At 35.0% G+C, this 14,548-nt stretch overlaps 1 protein-coding gene across 12 annotated transcripts in view; it reads left to right on the top strand.

Moving 5' to 3' along the window:
* Positions 1-14,548, top strand: part of LOC135105656 (plasma membrane ascorbate-dependent reductase CYBRD1-like) — a 46,561-nt gene extending 32,013 nt beyond the window's left edge. For 9 of the 12 annotated variants that reach the window (XM_064014036.1, XM_064014040.1, XM_064014032.1 and 6 more), the window contains one exon: positions 10,329-10,976. In XM_064014036.1, coding sequence (XP_063870106.1) covers positions 10,329-10,530 — 202 coding nt within the window. In that variant the 3' untranslated portion in view covers positions 10,531-10,976. Of the gene's footprint in view, positions 1-10,328; positions 10,977-12,400 lie in introns of those variants that run through there. The other 3 variants (XM_064014042.1, XM_064014033.1, XM_064014039.1) reach the window with 2 other exon arrangements.

Here is a 14,548-nt window from a genome sequence, read left to right as displayed (position 1 = left end):
TCTTTCACATAGTTTTCCTACAGCACTAATCAAGGACACTGGTCCATAATTTAGTGGGTTTTCCATATTTCCTACTTTAAATATTGGTGTAATATTTGCTCTCTTCCAATCTTTTGATACTCTTCCTTGTGACAGTGATGTCATCACTAGACTGTGATAGACTGTGAATTGTATCACCCATTTGATCTCTACATTCCTTCAATATCCAGTTTGATAGTCCATCTGGACCAGATCCTTTATTTACATCAAGTTCTTCCATCATCTTAATTATTTCTCCATAACTGGCTGGGACTGTACTTAGTATATCATCAAGTTTTCCACTACCCAGTTTAATAGTCTATTACTCCATGAGTTCTCACTTACAGTAGTTGTCAATGTCTCCCAATTTATCTCCTTACAATTAAAATCACCAACAATAACTATCACTACTTTCCATCACTGTTTTTTCAAGTCCTTTTAATACATCTACCAACATCTCTTTATGCTCTTTTTTTCTCTAAGCATTGGTCATAGGTGGTACATACACTCCTACATAATTCATTATCCATCCATTTCCACTTCTAATCATCACTTGTAGAATTTCAGACATCCACTTTTTATTACCTTCTCTACTTTAACACATTTTTTAGTCAGAATTGTCACTCCACCTCCTCCCTTGTCACTTCTATTTTTCATCCATAAATCATATTTATCATCACCAATGTTCCCCATTCATTTTTCCATTTTTTCTCACATAATACAACAACATCCAATGCAGTTCTGCTTAATAACTCATTTAATTCCATTTTTGTTGACATTAATCCATTTACATTAATATAACATACTTTACTTACTGTTTGATGTACCATTTCTTTATTCTCATATCTCTTACCTTCCAGAAAACTTATCCTCAATTCGTTGTTTATTTTTTTGTTTAGCCTCATTTACCAGCTCCTTTTGCTTCAATCTTTCAATCTCATTCATATCCCTGTTTATCCATACATTCTTATATTCTTCATCTCCAGACAACCTCCAAGACCCATTAATTACTTCTCCTTTTACCTGTGTTGCAAACCTTATTCTTTTTGGGTCTCATTTTTTCTTCTTTTTTCTTCTTCTTCATATTTCCCAATTCTATGGAACTCTTCCACTTACTTTACTACCTGACTGTCTTCATCTGTCACTTTCTTCAGTAACTTATTCAACAGGTTCTTTTCCTTTTCCTCTCTTTGAATTCTGCTTACTATTTTCTCTTCCTTTAAACCAAATACAATTACTTGTTTATATTTTTCTAGTGTCTCTCTCTAATTTTTCTCTTCTTTAATAACATCTACCACTTTCTGTCTCAGGTTTTGCTTCTCATTTTTTTTTTTTGCTGTTCTGTTATTTTCTTTAGTGATTCTTCTTCAAATTTATGTTAATTTAACTGCTCATTTTGCCTCATTTCCACATCTTTTACACTTGCTTTCATTTCTTCATTTCCTTTCTGAACAGTTTCTACTTTTTCCTTTATTTGTTTCTTCAGACATTTTCCACCTGTAACTTTTCATTTTTATCTTCCATATTAATCAACTTTACTGTAATAGTCACCAGCTCCTTACCAGTCTCCTTCTGGTGTGCCTCCAATGTCTTTATCCTCTCCAATAACTTGTCCATCATTACACTGCACTCTATAAGTTAGTTCTCTTCCTTCACCAGTAAAATCTTCAAAGGAACCCCTTTTCTTTGGGGTGCCACCCTCCGCCATGTTAGTCCAAAATGTTAGCAAACCAAACCAAACTTTCTTAGAGATTGGATATCTATACTCACAGTACTCTTTCTCCCCTCCCTATTTACCACCTAGGTATTCCTGTGTCTTCATAATATATCTTATTCCACTATGAGCGATTCGTGCTATTCCTTCCTTCTACATGCAGACCACTAGAAAACACGTCCTGTCAGCTCCGCCACTGCTGTGTGTGTGTGTGTGTGTGTGTGTGTGTGTGTGTGTGTGTGTGTGTAAAGCTATGTTTCTTGATGTCTCTTCTGCAATTTCCATCCATGTCCTCTGGTGCCTCTCATATCTGGTATCACATCATCTTTATCCAACTTTTCCATCCCTTCCAATATTCTGTATAGTGCTGTCAAATTACCTTTTTCCTTCCTTTTTTTCCAGTTTAGTCGACCCCAATCTCATCAACCCTCTTCATAATTGTGCCCTCATAGGCTTGCAGGAATTTTAAATGCAGCTTTCTGAATTCTTTCTAGCTTTCTGATATCCTTCTTCAAACTTGGTGACCACACTAATGCTGCATACTCCAGTCTTGGACTTAGCATTGTTGTTATCAGTTTTTTTTATCATGCTTCATCAGTGTAGGAGAACACCATCTTGATGTTTCTCCGCAGATTATATGTTTCTCCACTGATCTTGTTTACATGCTTCACAAATGACAGTTTATTAGAAGTGGTTATTCCCAGATCTTTTTCTTCTGATCTTATAGTAATTTTTTTCCTTTCCCAAATAGTAGGTGCCTTCGGTTCTTCTCGTACTTTTCAAAACTTCACCCCATTACATTTCTTGGCATTAAACTCCATGTTCCACCACAACAACCATTCATTTATCTTAATTAGGTCCTGATTCAGAGTTTCACAGTCTTCTTGATTTGTTACTTTTCTCATAATTTTAGCATCATAGCAAAGAGATTCATGTAGCTTGTCACCCCTTCCATCATGTCACATATATTGCAAACATAACTGGTGCTAGTACCTATCCTTGCAAAACTCCACTTATTCCTGTTCTCCATTTTCACTTATTGCCTCTGATTACTGTCCTCATTTCTCTGTCCATCAGGAAGTCAGTCATCCATTTTAATAATGATCCTCCCAATCCTCCCATATTTTTTCTGTTTCCATAATAGCTTTCTGTATGGTACTTTATCAAATGTTTACTTTCAGGTCTTAAGTATATGCAGTCAGCCCATCCATCCCTCTCTTGCACTACATCTGTTACTCTTGAGTAGAAGCTTATATTTGTTACACAAGATCTTTCTCTGCATCCAAATTGTCTCTGTTATCACATTGTTGTCTTCCAGGTATTTCATCCATCTGTTCTTGATGATCTTTTTGCAAATCTGTGTTATCACACTTGTCAGCAATACTGGTCTATAGTTTAATGGGTCTTCTTTACATCCGGCCTTGTGAATTGGGGTAATATCCTCCTGTTTCCAGTCTTTAGGTACTCTTCCTTCCAACAAGGTGGTGCTGATTATATTTTGTATTACTTTGGCTAGTTGTGGGCTGCACTCTTTTAGAATCCAGTTCGACACACCATCAGGTCCTATTGATTTTTTTACATCCTGCTCCTCCAACATATTCTTTTCTCTTTCTGTTGATGTTACTACGTCTTTCAGACCAGTCCCATTTTCCATCACTATCCTTTCTTCCCTAAAATCATTTTCCTTAGTAAACACTGAGTGGAAGTACCTGTTGAACACTTCAGCCATCTCTTTTGGGTATTCAACCATTTCTTCTCCAACTTTTATTCTGCTAATGTCTTCTTTTACTCTTCAATTTTTCATTGATAAATCTATAAAATTGGTTTGGTTGCTCTTTACACTTATCCTCAACATTCCTTTCATAGTTCTTCTGCTAATCTCTACGTATTTTGACATTCGTTCTTCTTTCTTATATAATCGGCCAACAAGTCATGTCTCTTATTTTCTTCCATTTGTTCCATGTTTTTTTCTCTCCAGTCTAGCTATGGCACTGTTATACAAATCCTTCTTAAATATGTTTTCCATTGATTTCTTAGGTACCCATTTCTCCACTCCTTTATCATAAATGTCTAGGAAGGTGGTCCACTTTTCTTCTATGTCACCCGTTTGAAATACTTTGTTCCAATCCACTTCATTGAAATACTTCTTAAGCTGTCCAAAATTTGTCTTACTGTAGTTCATCCATTTTCTCCAGTGGTCTTCTTTTCTTATACTGATGCTTTCATCCATTACTAAGAACTGAATTAATGCATGGTCACTTACCTGTTGGGTTTTTGTGTTTTAAACCCTCTACTATGGTGTGTACCTTCATAAAAATGACGGTATTTAATTTCCTCTGAATCTCATGGCTTCTTTAACCCACTGCATAAAAATATTCTCAACTGCCAACTCCAGTAATTTGTTCCCCCCATGATGACTCGCCACCTTCTGTGGTTCAACTTTCCCAAGATACCTCTTTACATTTAAAGTCTTTCATCACTAGTACTTCCTCCAACAACTTGGATAAACATGCCCTTGTGTCTTCCAGCATTCTCGTGTATTCTTCCTTATCCCATGAGTTATAATAAGGGGGAACATAACTCACTACAATATTTCAACATCTTCCCAGATTTCTTTGTAAGCTTACTTTCAGAACCTCTGCCTCCCCTTCCCCACATGTAGTAGATTCCACCATCAATTATTTTCTAACTAGGAGCATCACACCTCCACGCTGCTTACATTCTCTATTTCTCATCCAGAGGTTGTAATTTCCATCACCATTATTTAAAACATCCACATCACTTTCCAGTTTTGTTTCAACAATTCCCATGATATCTGGTTTCTCTTCTCTTAAATAGTCTTTTTACTTCCAACACTGCTGACATCAAACTATTTATGTTTGTACATGCCACTTTTAAGCCTCCCCCTCTGCATTATCCCCTCTCCTGTACCACTTTCTCACCCTCATGTCTATGACCCTCCAGTAGAACCTCTTCTCCACCTCTGATCCTTTTTTTTTGTTATTTCACTTGCTTCTTTTCTTATTTCATTTATAGTAGCTCTCTCTTCTCTTGTCCTATCTTTGTTTATCCACACTTGGTTGTACTTTTCAACTCTGGCCAATTTCCAAGCTTTGCTTAATATTTCTTCAGCTGCTGCTTGTGATCTGAACCTTATTTTAATAGGATACTGTCCACCCTCAACATATCTGCCCAACCTTCGAATTTCTTCAGTCTCTTCTCTCAGCTCCTTGCCTCCACCATTTCATCCACACACCTCTTTTCCTTCTTTACTCTTTCATACCACTCTGGCACACCCTCCTCTTTTAAACCAAATACCACAATAGTCTTTTTTCTTATCAACTATGTTGGTTTCATTTACCTGAGTATGCTCTTCCACAATTTTCCTGAAATCAACTTTCTTTTCCTCCTGTTCTTTCTTCCAAATTTCCTGCTTTACATTTAACTCTTCAACTTTGTTTCCATACTCCATTGTTTTCTTCTCATATAATGCCACTTCTGTGTGCAAGTCGTCATATGCACTTTTCCACACACTTTTCCTTCTCAGTAGTCAAAATTTTTACCATTTTTTTCCATCTTTTCCATTTTTTCACACATCTCTTCCATTTTATTCTCCTGGTTAATAATCTTTCTTCTCAACATACTCTCTCCAATTCTTCATTCCTCATCACCAAAACCAGAAAAATCTCTCAGTCTTGTCTTCGGGACAGTCCCTGTTGGAGTTGTGAACAACAAAGTGGGGACCTTGGTAACACCCTCTTCACCGCTCATTATGTCAGTTAATATACTTTCCACTAACTTTTAAGAGACAATATGGCAGCAAACAAAACTAGTGTGACTCCCACCTCAGTATTCATCACCAGGGACAACTCTCAGCTATGTAAACAGCTGGATATTAGGAGTGGTGTCTGTTGTTGTCCTCTCTGTTCACCATCTTGTATGTGTGTGTGTGTGTGTGTGTGTGTGTATGCTTATATGTGTGCTTTTCAAAATCTGAAAAAACTTTATCTAGAACATCAGTCATGAGAATTCAGTATAAGGAAATTTCAATGTGTAGTCATAATTCTGTTTATATAAATTTCTATTGTGTTTTGCTTCAAAGCAATCTTAGTATTAGAAAAGTGTCTGATTCCAAGGACTCCAGATGAAAGGTTGTGGACCTGACAAATGTGGTGCATAATTACTCATGACATTAGTTTGTATTATCGCTATAGACTTTGCATACTCAGGCTTGTCCTTGAAACTCTTGCCATTGTTAATGGGAGACAGTCTTGAGGATGCTTCCCAAATGTAAACCACTATTGCTGCACGAGTAAAGACCTTTAACAACAAAGAGGCTGCTCCACAAAAAATTGGTCATTATTGTTAGGGCTGTTCTCTGATTTATTCCCAAGACAGTGTAACAGCCTTATCAGTCCATAGTAGAATAATTTCTTCATAAATAAATTCCATGGATACTTGAACTCAATCCCCCATGTTTGGTTGTAGTGGTTGTGTGAATTTTATGGTTGACGAACCAGTAATTTAGAAGAGATTAGACTATATACTTTGCTGACTGCTCCTTGGTATCACCTTAGATGAACTCCAATGTTACAACAAATCCACTGTATTAATGATTTATTATCATATTATATTATTCATATTATTATCATATGTTTATATTGACAGGTAATAGAAAGAAAATAAGAGGCTGAAATAGATTCACTAATGGTGATTGTGAGTTGGAGTTATAGATGAATGGGAAGCGTCAACATAGCAATTAAGAGAAAGGCAGAGAAACTCTGCAGTATCCTTCAGGTCACAGGGAGGCACACAATATGTCCTCAACAAAGAGTGCTCCTGATGGTATTGGTGTAATACAATAAACTTGAGCATTATGTAATGGATTGCCAGCCTTAGTGAGTGGCAGATTTGCTAAGGCTATTGATAAGTTGTTACATAGAGTTACATAGATAAACAGGCCCCAACAGACCTTGCAGTCCTCACAAGGTGACCTGACCGGTAGTAAAAGAAAAGGGCAGCAAAGCAGAAGGCTCTCTCCCCACCCTCCATTCCCTTGGGCATAAGCTGCAAAGAAAACATTCTGGAAATAATACCTGATGGTGTTATAGAAGTGACAATGCAAAGGAAATTTTATAGGAAAGAATGAATATAGACAAAATGAGGTGCTCCCATTTCCTGGAGGCAAGGAAATTATTCTCTAACAAATGCTGTTAACTGCAGATTTGAGGTAAAATATTTCTATCCTTATGGTGTTGCAGTCTATCATGTCTTAAGGAAGCTCATTCCATAGATTGATGACACAATGGAAAAATCAATATTTTGGTTCATGAGAGTTGAAAGATTTCCCAACAATTTTGCAACTGTTTCCTCGCATGTAATTTGAAGAGTGAAATACTTACTGCAGTCCATGTTATCAATGCCTTTGATGATTTTTAAACACTTACATTAAGTCGCTTATTAGTTTTCTTCATGTTAATGGGAATAGATTTAATTCTTTAAGTTGCTCTTCGTATGATTTGTCTTTTAGCTTGGTATCATTTTTATTTCTCTACGCTGAAATAGTTCTGATTTATTTATGTCTTTCCAATAAAAGGGACACCATGCTTGAATGCAATATTCTAAAAGGGGATGAACCAAGGAATTATACAGAGTGAGGATTGTATCTTAAGTTTCAAGATACTTATCCTTTATTTTTGACTAATGTTTTCAACTCTCTTCAGAGACCAGCACTTCAGTGGGCCTTTTTTCTTTTGTAGCAGTTTTTGTTGCCCTTGGCCAGTGCCCCTCTTACATATATAAAAAAAATAAATAAATAGATAAAAATTATATATATTAAAATGATCTGCCAATTAAGCCAATTATTTTGTTTTCTTCCTGTATGACTTCTGAACATTGTGGCAAGGTTTTAAGCTGTTTGATATTGTTGATATTGTTACTCCTAAATCAATTTCGTTATCTACATTTTTAAGTTGGGTACCACTCATAAGATAGTTTTCTTTTACATTTTGATACCCTGTATGAAGCACTTCATACTTATCCACATTAAAACTAATTTGCCAGATTATCCCCCACTCTGATGATTTGTCTAGCTTGTTCTACATTACTTTTACTTGGTCATTAGAGACTACAGTATTTGCTATTTTGGTGTCATCAACAAACTCCTATATTACACCAGTAACACCCTCATCTATGTCATTTATATAAACAAGCAAGAGAACAGGTCCTAAAACTGACACCCACTGGTTACACTAGTCCACTTGGATGCTTTTCATTGTTTATGGGTGTTTGGCCAGTTTTCTACTCATCTCAACATGTATGTGGGGTCTTTGTTGAAGACCTTTTGAAGATCAAAATATATTAAATCTAGTTCAGAATATCATGGAAGAACTAAGAGGTTCATCAAACAAGAGCATTTAATACAGAAGCCATGTTGAGTTCTTTTAAGTAAGTTGTTTTCCTCTAAGTGATTAACAAATTTATCTCTTATAAAGTGTTTCCAGCATTTTGCATATGACTGAGATTACACTATTTGTCCAATAATTGCTGCATGGGTAAAGATTTATATATATATATATATATATATATATATATATATATATATATATATATATATATATATATATATATATATATATATATATATATATATATATTAGCGAGCTCCCATTCATCAGGACTGCAGGGATTTATTGAATAATAAAGCCAGAGGTTTAACTAATTCACATTTAGCTTCTTTTAAGACACATGGAGGGGGGGGGGGTTAGATCACGTCAGGCCCAGGTGACTTGCTTACTTTAAGTTTATCAATATATTTTGACATGTCTCTTTCTGTTATGTTGATACTGTTTATGGCATTTTTGTTATTAATTTGGACTGCTGGTACTGTAGGTGAAAAATTTAGTATATGAAGAAGAAAATATTGTACATTATGAAACTGAGAAGCAATCAAGTGAATATTGGCTAAGTGAGCATATACTGTATGGGGAGATCATGATAAAAGTGCATCTTGGTATGACCAGCTTAATCAAGTGATATCTCCCTCATCACTTCCTGCACTGTATTTTTTGTTAGAAATACCAGCACTTGGCACCTTTATTATGTCAGTTACAATAACTGGAAAATATATTCAGGGAAGCAATATGAGAACCTTCCTTGCATGTAATCTCTTGCACCACATTTTAGTACTTTGTATATATCTTTTACTAAGATGAAATAGCATTAGTATCTGAAAATATGAAGCAAACAAATTTCATAACTTAGTACTGTATCCAAACATAACATATATTTCATGTAATTTAGTATTCCTCATTGACTTAATTTCTGTGCAAGTGACTGAAAAAGAATACAGTTGCCATCAAAGAGCAAAATTAGTGTTCCTAGTTTACATAAAAGTAGAATTATTAATTTATTGTTTTAAGTGTAGACTGACCAAAAGACAGAAGACATTTAGAACTATTTCTGTAATGTTCTCGCACTTAGATTTAAGTCTTGGCATCATAGTAATAAAAATGATGTCTTCCACCTTACTAGTACTTACCAAAGTTTTCTATCCATACCACCATACCATCTGAAATGATGACCATATAGAGGGAAACAGGTCATGACAGGGAAGAGGGTAGGCAGAAACAAAATAAGGTGCAGGTAGGCAGAAACAATAAGGTACAGCTAGTGTCCTTTGCTACCTCATCTGCTCTCATATTCCACCCAGCTTAACATGATAAAAGTTTATAGTCATATGTGACATATGTGTAGAAGTAATGAAATATCAGTTGACAAGAGAACCACAGTGGACTGAGTCTCTCTCTCTCTCTCTCTCTCTCTCTCTCTCTCTCTCTCTCTCTCTCTCTCTCTCTCTCTCTCTCTCTCTCTCTCTCTCTCTCTCGACTCTCTCTCTCTCTCTCTCTCTCTCTCTCTCTCTCTCTCTCTCTCTCTCTCTCTCTCTCTCTCTCTCTCTCTCTCTCTCTCTCTCTCTCTCTCTCTCTCTCTCTCTCTCTCTCTCTCTCTCTCTCTCTCTCTCTCTCTCTCTCTCTATATATATATATATATATATATATATATATATATATATATATATATATATATATATATAAAGATCCTAGTTATCATCTCTTGAACATAAAACTGTTGGCTGAACATTATATTCTGGAATGTGCAACTAATTCTAGGATTGGACAGAATTTGGCACAATCTAAAATAAGGTAAGAAAATTACTTGTTAGGTAAAATATACCAGGTTTATTTAAAGCAAAGTTTCTAGTGTTACTTAACTTCATTATGAACTTTGTGATTAATGTTTTGCTCGCACATCACTTTAGTTCTTTATGCTGTGTGTTACAGGGAACCTGTGAGAAACTTATGGAAAATTCCTTTGGGGCATTTATGAAAACCTTTGTTATTTATCAAGCACCCTTAATTTTTCACCTATTTTATTTTCTGTAAGTTTTGCCCACTGTCTTCTGTGTCTTTCTCCTAGTTTTGCATGTTCCTCATGCATGTTGTCAGTTGCTTTCCAGCCCATCACTTAGAGACAGTTTTAGGGACAGGAAGTCACCACTTATGGTCTTGAATGGTTTGTTCTTCTTCACCTGTTACAGCAGTTACTCTCAGATGCCGGATGAGGCTTGGGTGATCAACACTCAGGCAACATGTTTGGCTGGGCTGGCCATTCTGATGGGCTTCCTTCTGTACTCCTCCCGTTATGCTCGAAGCAGGCACCCTGTGGCAATTGTTGATCCACCCTCCAGATCACACTATGTCATGGCTCAGAAGAATTATTACTACAGAGAAACCGAATAGATTACACACACTTATTCTTTGTGAGAATTTTTACAACATATGAGTTGTGAATATGCAATTATCTATACATATACTCGTTTGAAAATGCAATTATCTAGCCCTGAAAGGTATATTTGAATTTGTTACAAAAGCCAAGCACCTCTGCATGCCTTTCTTGCATCCTCTGTACTTGGTGCTGTATATATAGAAGTAGTTTAGGAAAACTATAAGGAAAGACTTAAGGTTAAAGATGTCTACATGTGTTGTATGTTTGATTTTCATTGTAGTATCTTTGTGGTGTCTGAATACTCATTTAGATAGTTTTTATACAATATATTTTTTTCTGTATTTACTATTATTTGTAAATGACTAATGTATGTTAACCTGAGCTCAAGGATTTTTCTTTTTAGATTGTGAATAAAACAAGAAGGAAAAATATATGGTAATGCAATATTTCTTTAACAGTTTCAAGATCTTTTCTTTATTATATAAGATTCCTTCCTGACATACCAATTTGTGTAAGTATTATAGAAAAAAGCATTTGTAGCAAATGTAAAGTTACAGAGTATAAAATGCATTGTTAAACTGAGATTTGTTAGACTGTGTGTGTGTGTGTGTGTGTGTGTGTGTGTGTGTGTGTGTGTGTGTGTGTGTGTGTATAATAGTTATATTTACCTACTTGTGACTTGTAGGAAAAGAGCTAAACTTGTACTATTCCAACTCCATACATATATTTTTATCAGCTTGGCTTTGAATTCATGAATATTTCTTGCCTAGATCACTACTGGGAATGCTGCAATAATGTCTCCCCTTTTCCCTCTTTCCTCCACTTTGGGTAACTGCAACTTCTCAAAACTTTACTCATAACTTAAGTTTCAGAGATTTAACCGACTTGTTAATATTCCTTGTTATTTTTCTGTATCATATGCTTCCTCAGATGAAGGTACCTTACCACAGATGCATATTCTAGAATGGATCTCACAAAAGACTGATTTTTCTTACCATCTCCTCCTCTACATTATGTGAAAAATACTCTCACTTTACTTCTTCATGATTGTGTATGTGTGTGTGTGTGTGTGTGTGTGTGTGTGTGTGTGTGTGTGTATGCACATAGGTAGATATATGTATGGACAGATTCACAGCTAGATATATAGATACATACATACATGCATATTATATATAAATGGATCTCACAAAAGACTGTGATTTTTCTTACCATCTCTTCCTCTACATTATGTGAAAAATACTCTCACTTTACTTCTTCATGATTGTGTGTGTGTGTGTGTGTGTGTGTGTGTGTGTGTGTGTGTGCACATAGGTAGATATATGTATGGACAGATTCACAGCTAGATATAGATACATACATACACGCATATTATATATAAATGAGTATATACATGCATGCATGCATGCTTGCACACATACCTATCTGCATGCATACATGTAAGTATCATCTAACTACAGATGCAAAATTGAGAGCAGTAATAACTGATTTGTGAAGATTGTATGCAAAATATTTTATTATTCAAAGGGGATTGGTTGCTGGAATCTTCATTACTGGATAGGATCTGATAACCATTTCTATTCATTAAATGTTGTCATTTTTTCCATTTATTTTTAGAAATAATTATACTGTAATATGGTTTATACAAAAGGTACCATGATGAAATTATACTGAATAAATTTAGTAACTGATTACAACTCTTTGTAACGCTTTGGGATTATCTTGCTGAAAACTGCTTGCAAAAATTTTCCTGGTTGTCACCATTTTTCATCTTATCTTCCTCTACTAGTGGGTGCTTAGGTGATCAGAAGTATTAGGGGGTTGCCACACTCTGAACTGCAGCATGTCAATTAACATTACTAACCTTCCCCTTGCCATAACACACAGAGACACCAAGACCAATGAAATAACTTACTCGAGGATGGAGAACGAGGCCATCATCATCAACACTCAGGCTGCTGCTCTGGCTGCCCTCGGCATCCTTTTACCTGTCATGTTGGCTCTCCGCCCCTTCAGGAGGAGGTGGAGTGAGCGCCTCACTGAACACCTGTGAAACTGAAGTTGCTCTCAACACAGTGGAGAGCAAATCAAGTTGCAAATGACACAAGGATTTTGTTATGAGAAATTCTTTTTATTCTTATTGAATTAAGTTGTTTTCTTAATAATATCACATGTTATCATCAGACATTTAAAATTGTTAGTTGTAACAAAATAAATACATGTGCTTATGTTAAAAATACATATACTCATGTTACACACGCACACACACACACACACTGCTCTGGTAGCTCAGTAGTGATGCCCATGCCTTTTTTCTTGCCAGGCTAAGGTTTGCACCTTTCTCTCATTGTTAAGGTTCTCATTGATGACTGAGTAATTACTACCCCTTCTTGAGCAAGAGAATGGAGTGTACAGCATGTGGAAAGTCACAGCCATAGATCAAACTATACAAGCTCCAAATCCTCTCTTGGAGACTATAATAGTAATTACAAAGTCCAGTACATAATATGCAAGACCTTGAGTGAGTATACTCTCTCTCTCTCTCTCTCTCTCTCTCTCTCTCTCTCTCTCTCTCTCTCTCTCTCTCTCTCTCTCTCTCTCTCTCTCTCTCTCTCTCTCTCTCTCTCTCTCTCTCTCTCTCTCTCTCTCTTTTTTACTTTCAATAGACGTAACTGAGTGCCTGCTTTGGTATCTAGTATGATCATCTATGTATATTATATGAATCATTTTCTCTCAGTTGTATGTGACCTGCTTAATACTTTTGAGCTTAAATATATCAATCATTATATAAGTAGATGAAATAGAGCAACTGTGCAATTCTGTAATGGAGCTAAATCTTTTACAGTTAATGTACATTTGTGGATTGTCAGTAACATTTTTGCATGTGATGACTCAAGTACTGTGGTCCTTTCTAGAATATGGTGAAGGTAGCAGGTCCATGTATCATGTTTCTAAAATCCATATTGTACAATGGAAATTTAAGTAGTTTATACAAATGTTTATATAGCTGCTCTTGGCTAAGGGCTTTGAGTGTGTGTGTGTGTGTGTGTGTGTGTGTGTTTGTGCACACACGTGCTTATTCACCTAACTTTGACTGTCCTTGTCCTGCCCCAGTACAGAGAGCAGGCATGTTTGTTTCATGGAAAAAAGGAGAGAATTACCATAATAATAGTGATGATGTTACAGGAAAGGCAATATTGTGGATACATGACATAACTACATGCCAGCTCTGAAGGGTTGGACCTCCTTGACCCTAGAATCTTGAATCTTGTGCATAGACCTGCTTATGTCATGTAAAGGTAGCAGTTCATGTCACTACTTTTTTTTTTAAATTGTCTCAGTTCTATAACTTACTCAGGAGGGACCACTGTATACTTTCACAGTTTTTAAGGAGAATGTGCTAAGACACCGTGCAGTATTGGAGGTTATGCAACCTTGCAAGAGAGCTGTCAGTTGATAAGTTGTGTGTTTGCTCACACAGGGAAACTTGTTATTTATTATTATTATTATTATTATTATTATTATTATTATTATTATTATTATTATTTATTTTTATCATATATATATATATATATATATATATATATATATATATATATATATATATATATATATATATATATATATATATATATATATATATATATATATATATATATATATATATATATATATATATATATATATATATATATATATATATATATATATATATATATATATATATATATATATATATATATATATATATATATATATATATATATATAAAGATGAGACCAAAGTGAGTAAATGTGATGTTAGAATGTACAACAGATGTATTCAGCATAATTTTGTTGGATAGTTATTTTTACAGACAATAAGAACAGAGAACTATTTCTTGGTAAAATATCTTATTCTGAAATTAAAGAACTATGGTAATAATAGATACTCTGAACAAGTAAAGTAAAATGTTATTTTCTGAGCTTTAATATATCTAATCTAGTATTTTATAATCCCTGTTGAAAAAAAATTTCAATTAAAGATTTAGAATTA

Source organism: Scylla paramamosain, chromosome 12, assembly GCF_035594125.1.
Source record: "Scylla paramamosain isolate STU-SP2022 chromosome 12, ASM3559412v1, whole genome shotgun sequence".
In the NCBI taxonomy this organism is placed as follows: Eukaryota; Metazoa; Arthropoda; class Malacostraca; order Decapoda; family Portunidae; genus Scylla; species Scylla paramamosain.
This window is presented reverse-complemented; position numbering and strand designations above follow the sequence as displayed.